The sequence below is a fragment of the Protopterus annectens genome, chromosome 2.part2 (genome assembly GCF_019279795.1).
Source record: "Protopterus annectens isolate FY-2018-M chromosome 2.part2, PAN1.0, whole genome shotgun sequence".
In the NCBI taxonomy this organism is placed as follows: Eukaryota; Metazoa; Chordata; order Ceratodontiformes; family Protopteridae; genus Protopterus; species Protopterus annectens.
Window position 1 is genome coordinate 316,652,895 of NC_056730.1, and position 15,721 is coordinate 316,668,615.

A 15,721-nucleotide genomic window follows, 5' to 3' on the forward strand; every position below is an offset into this window, starting at 1 on the left:
TGTCAGGTACACTGATGTCCCACTCACCACGCTAAACAAGGAGAAGGTTACTGTCAGCTGCCTGTCGGGTACCAGGATCTGCCACATAACCCACACACTCAGGTCACTCCACAACAAGTACAAATATGACTCTGTCATTGTCCATGTTCGTGTGAATGACCTGAGATGTACCTCCCTGGACTACATGAAAAGAGACATGGAAGAGCTCTCCAATCTTGTAGCCCAGGCAGGTATGACCCTAGCCCTGAGTAGCATCCTGCCATCGCCCAGAATGATACCGCAGTACAAGGACAAAATGATTGATTTCAACAATTGGCTAAACTTCTCGTGTCATTCTAAGGGGATCCAGTATCTGTCTGCTTGGGACGACATGGTCAACAGACCACGATGCTTTGCCAGAGATGGGCTGCACCTGTCACCCCTGGGATTCCAGATACTGGCTAAGGCTCTTGTCACCCCTATAGTGCCTTTTTTAGGCAAGGTTCAAATGACAAATTTACCTCCGTAATAGAAACAGGAAAGCAAAAACTGAGGGTAATGCTACTCAATGATAGAAGTCTAAATCTCAAAATGCACTCCCTCAAGGCACTCCTTAAAATGGAGAACATCGATATCTGTGCAGTGACCGAGACCTGGTTCAAGGCTCCAGAGAACACTCCTGCATTACCAGGCTATAACTCATACCACACTTTTCGGCCACCTAACCTGGACCAGAACACCAAAGGCGGAGGTGTGTCCATATTCATTAAGGATATCTACACCTCCAGGCTAGTTGCTCAGCATAATGCATCCGAGGTTATCCAAGTGCAACTAACTCTGGGCAAAACTGCAGTCCAAATTGTAGCTTGCTACAGATCACCCACCATGCCCCAGGATTCCCACTGCTCTTTTCTTAATATACTGGAAAATATTAGGGTTCAACCAAACACCCTAATAATGGGCAATTTCAGCTACCCCACCATTAACCGGGAAAACTACTCATGTACCAACTCCTTTGCTCAACGCTTTCTGGAATTCATTAATTCCATTGCCCTGGATCAGCTTATCCACATCTACACCAGGGGCAACAATATCCTAGATGTACTCATTACCAACATGAGTGACCGGTGTTCCACACCTGAGGTCAGCTCCATGTTGGTCAGATCCAAAAAATAAGCTAATCACGCTAGATAGCCACATCTGCCCTCACCCCCCATTAAGGAAACCACAGTAAAAAATGTCTCCAAAGCCAACTTCATGCTTAAGACAGAAGTGGCTAACTTCATGACACCCATGCAGATGGACAATGCAGTTACAGCTGCTGAATCCTACACAAATGCACTCTATAAGCACTTACACAAGTGTATGGATCGTGCTGTCCCAAACAGAACCAAGACGTTATCCTTCAGAAAAAGGAAGCCAATCTGGTGGTCCCCTGCCATAAACAAACTCTACAACAGAAGGAATAAACTGTTCCAAAAGAGAGTAAAATCCCATGTGTGGAGGAGCTCCCTGGTCAGCCTCTGTAAAAAGCTGAGATCCTTTATAAGATCCTCCAAATCTAGCTACAAAAACAAAATTTCCACCGATTCTAGGGACAACCACAAAGCATTCTATAGCTATGTCAAGTATCTCAATGGCAACACCCAGATCTGCTCTGAATTACAGCACAACGCCAGGAAAATTACATAATCAACTGATATTGCCCATATCTATACAGGAAGAATGCAGAGTCCCTGTAATCACAACTACGCAGGTAAAAGCTGCACTCTCTAAAGCCAAAAACACAGCATCCATGGGAACGGACAGCATCCCAGGCTGCGTTTTACACAAAGTTCAGAACGAACTGGCTCCCCACCTAAGCACCATGTTCAATCATAGCCTCACATCAAGTTTTGTGCCCACTGAATGGCACACAGTAACAGTTATTCCCACTGCACAAAGGGGGAGCCACCACTAATCCCAGGAACTATCACCCTATTAGCCTGACAAGCCTGGTCTGTAGGGCCATGGAACGTGTCATCATGGAACTCAGAAACAAAGACATTGGTAACCTCCAAACTCTGGACCCCATCCAGTTTTTGTTTGTGAAAGGCAGATCATGCCTCCTGAACCTGATTGACTTCTTTGAGGCAGTTACCAAAGCCGCAGATGAGGGTAAGGTGGTTCACACAGCCTATCCTGACCTCGCCAAGGCATTCAACACCATCCCCCAATCTGGAATTATAGCTAAACTCGCTAAACTAGGTATAAATCCCTACATCACAAGATGGGTTGCCAACTGGCTCACTGACAGAACCCACACTGTAAAAGTTGCAGACTCCAAATCTGACTTCAAACCAGTGACAAGTGAAGTACCACAGTATTCAGTCCTGGGACCTCTCCTGTTTGGTATCTACTACTCTGAAGTACAGGCCAACACAGAAGGCCTTTGACCAATGAAGTTCGCAGATGACTGCAAACTAGGAGCTATAGTCGAGTCCCCAAATGATGTGGACATCCTACAGAAGGGCCTCACTGAGATAGATGCCTGGTGTCAGAGCCATGGCCTCAAGCTCTATGCCAAAATGTGCATTGTCATCCCATTTGGTAAAAACGTTGTCCCCATGAACTACCACATAGGCGGCAGTCTACTTAATGCCGAATATGTGATAAGAGACCTTGGGACCCAGGTGGACAGTAGTCTCTCCTTTGATAATCACATCAGCACAGTAGTCAGGAAATCCTTCAACATGGCACACCTCATCACAGTAGGGTTCTCATCCAGGAAAAAAGAGGTCATTGTTCCCCTCTACTCGACGCTCATTAGACCCATTATAGAGTACAACGCCCCTTTTGGAATGTACCTCACAAGACATCTGCATCAGCTGGAAAGGCCACAGAAGTACCTCACAAAGATTATTACTGGCCTCAAACAGATGCCCTACACTGACCGTCTCAAAAAACTCCAGCTTTACTCCATAGGATTTTGCCTACGCCGAGGTGATCTCTGCCTAACATATAAAGCTATGTCAAACCCAGAGCTGTTGGACATGCTACACCTAAAGAAGTCCCAATCCCTCTGAGGTACATGCTCTAGGGACCTAAACCTTGTCACCACAATAAACAGGACATGCTGGAGGGATAGATTCCTGTCCCAGAGACTTCCCATACTCTGGAACAAGCTACCCATCTATGTCAAGCAAAGTTATTCATTTGCATTCTTCAAGAAAAATCTTGATGAGTGGATGGGAAATAGAAAATACACCCCGGGATCACTTCTGTGGCTCTGCTCGACAGGGGCACAGGAAAGTAACTTTCTTGGGTGCCATAAGCCAGGGAACCTTTTTGTTTAGGCTTACTTAGGCCCTTTGGCCGATAGCCTAGTACCTACCTATGAACTATATATACATTTAAATGCATAAATTTGGCCAAAAAATAAGTTTGTTTTATAAGGGGAAAAAATGATGTCCTTCCATATCACTGTTGCACTGTTCCTTACATAAGAGATCTCCGGCCAAGGGTAGCCCAATGTCTGGCCAGTATACCAAACACTTTGGAATTTACCGCCATCATATGTCATGCGTATGTTCCCTGCCCAAGGCATAGGGCATAAAGGTGCTGTACATAACTCAGAACTTCTTTGCCGCAAGTCCAAATGCCATCATTGAACATCGGTCTGAACCAGGGTTGCCAGATTTCCAAAATTGCAGGTTGGGACAGCCACCATTTCAAGTGACCAAAAATAAATTATTTTTTTAATCACCAAAAGTCATGCCCATTAAATTAATAGCACTTTACAAAAAAAGTATTAGTATGCAGAAATGTACAGCATCCTAAGCCTTGACTCGTTATTTAAAGTTAACCCTTGAGACAAAAATTCTCTCTACTATCGGAATAGTTTTCCTCATCATCACATCTTTGTTACTGGGCTCTCTGTGGAGGTAGCTTCCATCCCCAAAAAGTCACAATTTATTTTGCAAACTAACTGTGTTACTAGTAGGAAACAAAGAGAGAAAATACACAGCATTTTTAATTAGTTTTTCTCAGCTTGGCACAGCCCTGGTACCACAGAAATGTGCATTTCCAAAGTAGCACTCCAGTTCATTTCAACTCTCTCAGTCTCTATACCTGTAGGTTTGGTTACAGGGAACAGAGAACATAATTCTAATTTAATGTAGTTCTCAGCCATTTATCTTGGAATCAAGGCTGGTGCCAAAAAGAAGGATAAAGCTTGCAAATCAGTGACAGTTTTTGAATATTCTTAGTACCGATTTTGAAAGTTGAGTAATCCATACACATTTTCTGAAAGAAAAGTCAGCAAGTTTATGAGCACCATTATTTGTTAACTATTAAGCCACTACCTTTGTCTTGATTTTTTGGAGGCATGGATCAATGCTTTGAGAGCTAGAATCCCATAGGGACATTGGCAAAATATCTCACTTTGCTGCTTAGTTAAATGTCAGTGTGCATCAGGTGATACTTAACTATGTCATGTCTGGGATCGCTATTAATATTTTCGCTTTGTGCTGAAAATGGTTTGTTGTTTTGGTAACAGTGATGGTGTTATTTTCCTGTCACACATTAGTGGAGGAAACACGATTCACAGAGTTTTGCCAAGTCAGGTTAAACACAGTTGCACATACAAAGATACTATATAATATGTTTGTGTACACTATCTAGGTACAGGAGCTATTGGGAATCTCCATCCACCACAGGGACTTGGGATTTGTCTGTTGAACTCAGGACTGTCCCGCTCAAATCCTGCTCATATCGGGATGTCCGGCAACCCTGGTCTGAACACTCCTCCTGTGCTGGTTACAGATCTGTGTTTCAGATAATTGCCCCTTTAGAGTTTCTTCTTTTCTCTTTGTTTTTATTTTTGTGAGTTTACATGTCATCCAGAACAGTGGGGGAGGCAGATTCCCTATAGAGATCATCACAAACTGTGACTGTCCTGTCTGGGTGCTTCTCACGACCATACACAGTGTTCTATCTGCCAAGCGTTTCTCCCTCGGACCCTATTTAATCCTCTCACCTCCTTGCCTATTTACCTAGAAAACTAACATCTAAAATTGTTGGCTGAAGGTGCTGTGGTGGAGTCTTCCCATCCTGAAGGTCAGATGCCTGCCAAGAAAAAGGCCAAAAAACTCAGGTCTGATTTGGCTGCTCTGCATCCTCTCCTAGACATCTCTTTTGAGGCTGGTGAAAGCCCAGAGGATCATATGGTTGATGCTTTGGATTCTTCTGCCTCTACCGTTTTGGAGGCCAGCACGGATTTGAATTTTCACGCATCCTTGGAGGATTTACAAACATCTGCTGTGGATGTTGAAGGGAAACCTTGACTGATTGCATCTGAGGGACCAAGGAGAATACTGTAGATTTTAGTCTGGGAGAAGATTCCTACTACACTGGTTGAGAGAGTTTTTCAGGCAGATGTCCCTCAAAAGAAACAAAAAAAAAATTTCCCCTGCTGTTAAAGATCCCCAGTGTGAATGGCAGAATTTTACCCAGGGATTGTTTAATGCTTTAATGGGCTTGAAGCCTTCTCAAGGAGTCTCTGGGCCTACTTCTCCCTGGTCATCTGCTCCTCTTAAGAGACCCAGAGGGCATGAGTCCTCTGAAGAGGATTTGGATTATGTGGAAGAATATTTGGCATACTATTCTCAGATCCTTTTTCCTTTGGATTATGGGTCTGAGGAAGAGGATTCTATTAGTCCAGATTCTGTCTTAGAAGAACACTCTTTTGGGGACACTGTTTCTCGCATGATGGAATATTTCAGACAGGACTGTTCTCGGGTTTCTGGTGTTCAAAACAGGAATGAACTCCTCCAGATGGAATCTCCCATACTGTTTGCTGTTTCTCATCTTGAATGCCCTCTTTGATACCTTTTCAGTAGTCTCTGTTGCTCCTTGACTCCAGCTTCCAAGAAGCCTGACAGATTTTACAAGGTGTCCAATGATTGTAAATATTTGTGCAAATATCCTGCTGATCTTTCTGTAGTGTTTTTGTCTTCTGACAAAACTTTTAAGCTTTTGCCTTATATTAAACTACTTCCTTCAGATAAAGATAGTAGACCCATGGAAAGTCTAGACAAAAAAGTTTATACTGCTGCCACCCTAGCATTTAGGGCGATCAATTACCAGACTCATATGACCAGGTGTATTTTATCCATTCTTTCTCAAGCTTCTCCTCCAATTTCTGACCTTCCTGATTCAGAACGGAAGGTCTCGGCCCTTTCTTGGATTCTAGCTGTCAAATGGCTCATTTCAATGCAGTATAGTTATCATTTAGCTGATGCTTGTTCAAGGGCTGCTGCATTTGGTACTGTTTTGAGGCATTACTCTTGGCTTTGACTTGGGAAGCCACAGTGGTGCAGTGGTTAGCGTTGCCGCTTCACAGAAAGAGGTTCTCCGGTTTGATCCTCGGCTGGGGTGCCTTCTGTACGGAGTCTGCATGTCCTCCCTGTGGTCGCGTGGGTTTCCTCCGGGTGCTCCGGTTTCCTCCCACATCCCAAAGACATGCTGTAGGTGGATTGGACACTCTAAATTGGCCCTAGGTGTGAGTACCTACTTTGGAAGGTTGGGCACCGGGCTGGCAACTCAACACCGTAAAACTCCACTGCCAGTCATGAGCAGACAGGTGATCCGCTGTGGTGACCCCTAACCGGGAAAAGCCGAAAGAAGAAGAAGAAAGACTCTTGGCTTTGACTTCAGCCTTTGCCTGATGACATTAAAGCTAAATTGTTTGATGCCCCTTTTGATAATAAGAACCTTTTTTGGCTCTGCTATTGCTGAGCTTTTTAAGTCCCTCTAGCATAAAGGTAAGGTTTTGCAGGAATTGAAACATATTTTTGATTTTCTTCTCCCTAAATTTCAAAGAGATTATCCCTCCAAGTCTGCCTTTGTTTGCAGACAGGCTCGCCATCTGTTAAGCATAAGGGTTAAAGGCGTGTACCCCCAGCTAAGTCTACTCAGACTCCTACTTCTCAGAAGCCTTCTTTTCAGGGCAAACCAGGCTCTGTATGACAGTTTGCATCCCCTGTCCGTAGGCCAGGTTCCCTTATCTCTTTGTCTTTCCTTGTCCCTTCCCACTTGGCTAAGGTCACTCAACACTCTTGGGTTTTGTCCACCATCCGCTAGGGATATTTTATGGTGTGGAAATCCCTTCCTCTTTCTGGGCATCCCTTTAACCTCCACAGGAACAGCTTCCTTTCTTTCCAGAAGTGATTCAGGCCTTTCTGGCTTAGGACACTATGCGAGTTCTGCCCCCTACCCAGAAAGGGAAGGGTTTTTATTCCAGGAAAGAAGGCACCTGGAGACCCATTCTGTACCTTTCTCCACTCAACATCTTTCTCTAAAGGTACTGTAATCCAAAAGACACTAAAACCATCAAGAAAAGCACACAAGACTTCTCAGTAGTTCAAATCCAGAGGTACCAAAAAAGACACCAAAATACTTAAAACTGGATTTATTTAGTGCTTTTGTTTCTCTCCAACAGAAACTCCAGAATACAAAAAAAAAAAAAAACCCAGCCTCATTTTAAAATCTCTCCAAATTACAAACTAACCAATCACCCACTACTATAAATTACTTAAAAACTATTTTAAAGAAACTCAGTGCAACAAAAATGCCAGGCATTAACAAAACCTGTTCTATTAATTGTTAAAGTTGAAACATTTAAAAATGTAAAAGTTTGTGTTTACATTTTTGGTTGATTTATGCCTTTTTCTTTAAAATAGTTTTTAAGTAACTTATAGTAGTGTGTGATTGGTTAGTTTGTAATTTGGAGGGATATTAAAATGAGGCTGGGTCATAATTTATTTTGTATTCTGATGAAGTTTCTATTGGAGAGAAACAAAAGTGCTAAATAAATCCAGTTTTAAGTATTTTGGTGTCTTTTTGGTACCTCTAGATTGAAACCACTGAGAAGTCTGTGTGTTTACCTTATTAAAGGTCCCCTCCTTTCAGATGATGTCCCTTCAAACCCTGTTCCCCTTCTTCTTCTCCAGGTCACCTTGGTATCTGTGGACCTCAAGGATACCTAGGTCCATGTATCTATCCATCTCAGTTTCAGGAGGTTTTTGGTTTTCTCTGTTTCTTCATTGCACTCTCAGTTCTCTGCTTTGCTCTTTGGACTCTCTACTGCCCCAGTGGTATTCACCAAGTGCCTTGCTCCTGCACTTGCATTCTGTAGGATGGGAGCTTCAGCACCTCCACTTTACTGTTTGTCTGTTACAAAGTCTGGGGTTTACCATAAACTTTCAGAAATCAGTGCTGGTTCTTTCTCAGGATTATATTGTTCTCAGTTGTAGGATCCAGACCATTCCCATGCTGGCATCTCTGCCTCCAACGAAGGTTCTCTGTCTCTGTTTGCATTTTTTCAGTCTCTTCTTCCTCTGGATTCAGTCACAGCCAGAGGTTTTCTCAGGTTCTAGGGTTCATGGCTCCCACCATTCCTATGCTCCCTGTAGCCAGGGTCAATATGAGAAAACTACAGTGGTACCTGAAGTCAGTGTGACTTCAACAACACTGTCATCTACTGGAGTTACTAGTTATTGTCATTCCATGTCTCAAACTCGATCTTCAGTGGTGGGTTCATCAGCATTCTCTCAACCCAGGGTTTCCTTTCCAACCTCCAATCTCATCTCGGGAGTTCTTTTTCAGATGTCTCTGAAAGGGAGTGAGGAGCTTCCCTCAGGTTTCTCAAGGTCCAAGGTCACTGGCGGTCCCCATTACAGGTCAGGTCACATCACCATCAAGGAGATGAATGCTCTCCTTTTAGCTCTTCAGGCTTTTCATTCTCTTTCTTCCAGGGCCCCTCAAAATTTTCATAGATGATACCACAGTGATGTGGTATATAAACAAGCAAGGGGGGAATGTGGTCTTACCTTCTTTGCAGACTGTCTTTAGGTCTGAGATCAAGCTGTCCAGTATCAAATGACTATTCTGTCCACATTTCTTCACAGCAAAATATAGTGGCAGACTGAGCAGGTTTAGCACACACACTCACGAATGGATGCTTCACAGAGATGTTTCTTGCCATTGTCCACTGGTGGGGTATTCCTCAGGTAGATCTTTTTGCCCCCCCCCCCCCCGAACAGATAACTTCTTCTCTTCTGTTCCAGAGTCGCAAGCCCCCTGTCTGGGAAGGTAGATGCAGTGTCTTTTCCTTGGACGGAGATGTTTCTCTGTCCCTTCTTTCCCCTGATCCTAAGGGTCCTGCTTAAGATCAAGCAAGACTCCCCCAAACTTTTGCTGGTGACTTCTTTTTGGCCCGGACAACATTGGTTCTCCATTCTTCTTCACTTAACTGGGGCAACCACCACAAGTTACCTCACCAGGTGGATCTTCTCACAAAATGCAAGGGTTCTCTGATCCATCCTCACTTGTTCACTCTTCAACTGATGCTGAAGGTGATAGGGTTTTGATTCATTTTAGTCACCTCTTTTTGAGGACGTGGTTAGGGTTATGCAGGAGGGCAGGAAACCCCCTTCCAGGAAATCATATTTGTCCAAATGGAAAAGATTTTCTGTCTGCTGCCTCTCTCATAACTAGCATCTCTATTCCAATGGGGTTCCTCTGGTTCTCTCTTATTTGTGTGAATTGCTCCATGCTGCATTAACATATTCTTCAGTTAAAGCTCACCTCTGAGTTATTTGTGCTTGTCTGTCCCTAATTTATCCTCTAACATCTAGGTTTGAGGTCAGACAATTTCTTAAAAGTGCACTTCATATCTGGCCTCGCAGGAAGCCTATTCTGCCTTCCTGGGACCTCAGTTTTGTTCTTGAAAAATTGACTCTGGCTCCTTTTGAGCCTGCAACTTCAGCTTCCTTGCAACATTGTACTTGGAAGACAGTTCTTCTTTTGGCCCTTGTTTCAGCTAAGAGAGTATCTGAACGCCAGGCTCTTATGGCTTTCCTTCTCTTAGTTTTTCACAAGGATGAGGTTTCTGTTCTTACTAATCCTTCTTTCATGTTCAAGGTGGTCAGTAAGTCGTCTATTAATCAATTTATTAATTTACCCTCCTTTTTTTCTTCTCCACAGTCTGCTAGTGAGAAGGTTATTTACATCTTGAATTTGCATAGGCAGCTCAGATATTATTTGGATAAGACTAAGTCCACTCACAAATCTGAGCAACTTTTTGTTTCCTTTCATTCCAGGTCTTTGGCAGTTTCTAAACAAACCATATTTTCCTGGATTTCTAAGGTCATTTTTTTTTTCTTTCTCCTTTCATGGTAAATGTTTCTGCTTCTGTAAAGGCTCATTCTACCAAAGCTGTTGCTTCCTCTGCTGCCTTTTTCAAAGGGCAGGATACCAATTCCATCCCTGAGGCTACTACTTGGACTTCTGTCTATACCTTCACTAAACATGGTACGCTGAATGTTGTTTCCAGAGCAAGAGCTGGCTTTGCAAGATCTATCCTGTATGGGTTTCTAGAGGGCTGTCCTGTGCATTCCTCCTCACAAATTTCCATTTAAACTTTTGTGCTCTCTTTTATGTAAGGAATACTGCAACAGTGATATGGAAGGATATAGTACAGTTGTGTAAAATCTTACCATAAAAGTAGATGTCCTTCTCTTCACTGTTGCAGTATTCACTCCCGCCTTCCTCCCCCATCTGCTCTGCCTTATTCTTTTTCTTGCCATCATGGCCAGGTATTCCTTTCTTTTCTTCCTCCTGAATGCTCATGTTCCTCCTGGTCCCTAGAGACACTCTTTTCCTCCTGAGGCTATTAATTTCTGCGGTGTGTACATCCATACATCTCCTTTATACCATACTCCTTGCATGGGGAGCATACATGTGATGTACAATGTCTAAAAATTCCAAAGGCTTTGGTATACTGACTGAACGTTGGGCTGTCCTTGGCAGGGAGATACCTTATGTAAGGAATACTGCAACAGTGATATAGGACATCTACAGTTATGGTAAGATTTTACACAACTGTACTTTTCTTGTAGAAGTTGTATCACTAAGAAGAATTTAAGAATTACTATTCTGGATATCTTCTCAGTCTTTCTGGTGTTCTTCTTCTTGAAGATGTAGTGTTTCAATGAATATTCACTGCACTGTACTTTCACACTGGACCAATTTTGACTTTACGTGTCTTTTGTTATTATATGAAGAATGTGCTAAGAAGATAAATATTTGCTGAAAACAGTGGCTGTGTTCATTATAGGTAATTACACTTGTTCACACGTTTCTTTTTTCCCAGGACTGGTGTGCCAGGAAACTTAAGTGCTCCTTGTAATGCACACTGCAGTTGCATATATTCGCACTATGATCCAGTATGTGGTGTAGACGGCATCCAATATTTCAGTCCGTGCTTTGCAGGCTGTGCAGTTTCTGGAACTGAGAGTGGACAAAAGGTAAACAGCATGCTGTTTTTCTTTTTTTCTTGTTGACACCTAGTTTTGTTATCTACTTGTTCAACTTGATTTTGTGATAAAAAAAATCTACTAAACTATCAGCACTAAATGCTAAATTCCTCCATTTATTCACAACTGAATTGCCCTATGCAGGCTTTTCCATTGTAATTCTATAGTTTTTTGCTTTGTCAGTGGAAAAATTAAAAGTGAAACTTTGTTTACTGCAGTAGAATATTTATAGACATTTGTTGACCGGGAAAGTCCACTGGGTCAGAAACCCATTTTCAGTGGAGGCCTGGGGAGAAAAGCTCCAGTTACAGTAAAGATTATTATAAAAAGATACTATTTACAGTAATAAAGTGATAAAATTTTTAATACAACTTTTGTAATTAGTAATAAACAAAGTAAGGTGTTTTATACAATTGGGTTAGATGTTGATGTTGGCTATACTATAATTTAATAGCATATTGTATGTTGTAAGAACAACAGTTTATAGCAATCCATTCCTTTACTGTTCTGTTTAGCTTTCAAAAGCCAAGTACAAAGTTGTTAGGTAATGACTAACACCTTTATTGAATTATCACTTAAGATGCAGGCGAATGAAAACAAAAAATATTAACATGTTCCCAGTTACAAACATTATACATCACATACATTATTTTGTATAGCTATCATCAAATCAACATTACATAAATTGCTCAATCCCTGCCTTCCCTTAAACCTGACTCCTCATCCAAAACATTATTCTGCATGTATTGTTCCCACAGTTTCCATATTTGTCAGTCATCTGCTCCTACCCTTTTCTAAAAAACAAATTCCAATTCTTTTATCTATGTTACAATAGTCAGTACTTCAGATAAAGTTAGTTTAGACTTAATTTCCATTTTCAAGTAATTGTTGTGTTGGCAACCACCAGAATTAAACTTAACAAGGCCTTACTATGTCTAGACAATTCAGTTCCTGTATTCTAGCTCAAAAAATAATTCCCTTAGTTTCATCCATTTGCTCATCCAGTATTTCTGACGTAGTACTCTGTAGGGAATTTTTAAAGTTGGACAAGTTATTACACTCCCAAAATGTTCCCAGTTACCTTTTTATTCCCCATCACACATTCATCACGAGGAAAACTTCTGTGGATTCAGCTTGGGATGTAACGATACCTATGCAAACACTTCTAAGCAAAATCCTAAATCTTCTAGACTTTGTTGCATATTTGGCAGCCATACATATGCCCTCCCAATGTTTCCTTGTGAACTGCTTATCCGGTCTCTCTTCTCAGTCTTTTCTAACCTCCACTGGTTGTACTCTACAGTTATCATGCAATATTTTGTATATTATCATTTTTTAACAGCAGCTTATGTTCTAGACTCAGCTACAAACTCTTCCAGAGCAGCTGTTTCATTTAGAATTCCCCTTTCCCTTTGCCTGTACTCTATCAATCCCTGGTAGGGAAGGCAATCTCTAACCTGCAGTCCAAATGTTGTTTTGGCCTCTTCTCACTGTATTACAGTTCCCTCTTAGTTTTTGGCTTCTAGTACCTTTGTTCCCTTGCAAGTTTTCTCCAGTAAACTCAAGCCCCCTCTTGCCTATTCTCTGTACCCCTACTTGCAGTCATCCCTATTAGCAAAATCTCCTTTCTCCATTCTCACTTTGGCTTAGGTCTTATACTTCTTCAGCTTTATGAATATAATATTCCTTGTGGCTGTTGTAATTCTCCTTAAGAATCTGCATAAAGAATCCCAATCTGTCCTTATCTGTTGACCCCCCCTCACCGTATCTTTCCACTTTGAATTATAGCCATCTGTTAGTGCTGTATATGTGAGCCTTAACTGTGTACCTCTAAAATATCCCTTCAAGTCAGATAGTCCTAAACTACATTGCTTTATTGGATGAATCAACTTATCCCACTTGACTATTACCCCTCTATCCTCCCAGATTAAATCCTACAACTATTTATTATTATGCACAACTTCTCCACTGGTTGATAAAAATATACCTGAGCAGTATGTACAATTAAAGACGTTTTCATTACTTGTATCTTGCTATCCATATCTATAAACAAGAACTTCCTGTTTCTCAGTTTTTGTATAATCTTTTGTTTCATCTCTTCCCAAATATCCTTGGCTGCCATAACCGAAACCTCTTTAATCCATGTTCTTGATTACTTAATTTTGTTGCATCTCCATAAGTATGGGTTTTGCTAAACTAATTCATGTGTGGGTGCATAGATTTTAACTGTAGCTTTTGTTTTATCTTCATTAATTTTATATCCTGAAGACTTTATACTGTCTCAAAATGTTCCACAACACTGAGCTGTCATTTTTCTGATTTTTATCAGGTACAAAATAGTATCATTGCAAATAAAGCCATTTTTCTTGATTCATACCAATTACATCTTTGAAATACTTAGTCCCTTATTTTCTTTGCTAATGGCTCTAATAATAAAGCAAATAAAGGGGAAAGAGAACACCCCTGTTGTTAATGACTAATTTCTAAAATTTAGTGCTATTTTGATAGTAAATTTGCACTGTTTTCAATGAATAAGCATCCAAGCAGCCCCATAGTAAGGCACTTGAGAATAATAATGTGCAGCTGCTACCACTAATGTTGTTTTTTTTTTTTTTTTTAAATAGCCTAAAGATGTAAGGTTGCTTATCCATTCCACACAAAGCTTTCCCATCATAACTACATACAGTTCTTGGATACTCAATTACAGATTGCCTTCTCAGCGTGGCAGAAGTAAATAAATATACTGTATAAAATAAAATATGCACACCGGAGATATGGAGGGCAAGAACCCAATAAAAACTTTTAATTCAGATAAGCACTTTCATGATAAATAGATGATCGCTTCTTCAGATCAAAAAAACGAGTCAGAAGCACAGACCTTTTAAATAAATCCTAGTAACTAATCAAAATGCAGTCCTAAAGACACACCCTCCATGCCGGTTTATCTGAGTCTCCAGCAGTTTGTTTCCTTTAAATATATAACTTTCACAACTACTAACCACTGCAAAGCAACAGTAGTACATGGCATGTGCCAATTATCCTGTGAAATTAGGGAAAAGAGCTTGTCTTGCTACACACCTTCTTGCACCAAAGTGGTACTGTTTTCAGTTGTTATGCTTAAATCTCAAGTTAGACCTCACACAGCAGGAACAACAGAACAGAGGTGGAAAGGTAAAACAGCTTTTAAAGCTGTAAACCACTTCTCACTGGCACATGAAAAGGCAGACTAAAGTATTTAACAGCTTTTAAAGCTGATAGTCCATCAGCACTAAAGTTAGCTTCTGTCCACTGTGTGGCAGAGCTAAGTGTTTCATGTCTTTCAAAGTCAAAACATTTTATGTTTCTCCATTTTTTTCTGCAACTAGTAATGCATCAGAGCAGGTAAAGCTCCATATAGTTGAAAGAATTATGATTGGGCCTGTCTTCTAATTCAAAGAGTTATGATTGAGCCTCTCTTAAAATGAGCTACTTGTGTTCTCAACGTAGTTGTCACGATTCACCTGATTAGCTTCCATGTTGAGGTTAATTCCTTATCAGAATATCCTTGTGTTGAGATAAGTTTATTATGATCAGAAACTCGATCATAATCCTGTGTGTGTAGAACTAAGTGTTAAACAGGTCTGGTGGACCACTTAAAAGAGGAAGAATCTGCGAAAGTTGACAATGCATCTATTTTGAAACTGGACACAAGTGTCCAGTGGGCTTACCTAGGTAAGAAATATATAAAATTAAAAAATAATTCCAATGACTATTGAAGGAAGCGATTTATATGATAAATTTGTGCCACAGGAAGATAATGGACAGCCCAGCTATTAAAGAGACTGACCTGCACACAAGTCAGTCTCTTTAATAGTTGCTGCTTGAACAAAACAATAGCTCAGATGTTCATCATGCATACAGCTGCAGTAATCACAGATGGGTTCTCTGCCGCCAGGCGGGTCCTCGGTCGGCCGAATTCCAAAGTCCAGGTCCGGCGTCGGTTGCTGTCGCTTTCTTTCCTGATGTCAGTGAGGCAGGAGTATATAAGACACAGCCGACGCCATTTTCTCCAGTCTTTTTTGCCGCGCGGTGCCCGAAGCAGAAGCAGTTCGTAAGTGCCGGTCGGCCAGCTCCTGAATTTACGAAAAATTAGAAACCGAAGTCTTCATTAAAGCTAAGTACCCCGTTGGGGAAATTTTTTCTTGCCTCAGACCGATGTCAGAAAAAGTTAACAATTGTATTTCTTGTGGGAAGCAAATACCGCATAAGGATTTCCATTCCCTCTGCATACCTTGTTTAGGTCCAGACCACGACGTCTCGGGCTGTCGCTTTTGCGCTACTTTCAATAAACGCACTATTAAGCGTCGGGCGGAGTTCGCCCAACACTTTTTTGGTAAAGCCTTTGA

At 41.3% G+C, this 15,721-nt stretch overlaps 1 protein-coding gene across 2 annotated transcripts in view; it reads left to right on the forward strand.

Annotated features, from left to right (window-relative positions):
* SLCO4C1 (solute carrier organic anion transporter family member 4C1) overlaps positions 1-15,721 on the forward strand; it is a 761,635-nt gene that overhangs the window by 594,979 nt on the left and 150,935 nt on the right. For both annotated transcript variants that reach the window (XM_044063878.1, XR_006363839.1), the window contains exon 9: positions 11,174-11,327. In XM_044063878.1, coding sequence (XP_043919813.1) covers positions 11,174-11,327 — 154 coding nt within the window. The remainder of the gene's footprint in view (positions 1-11,173; positions 11,328-15,721) is intronic.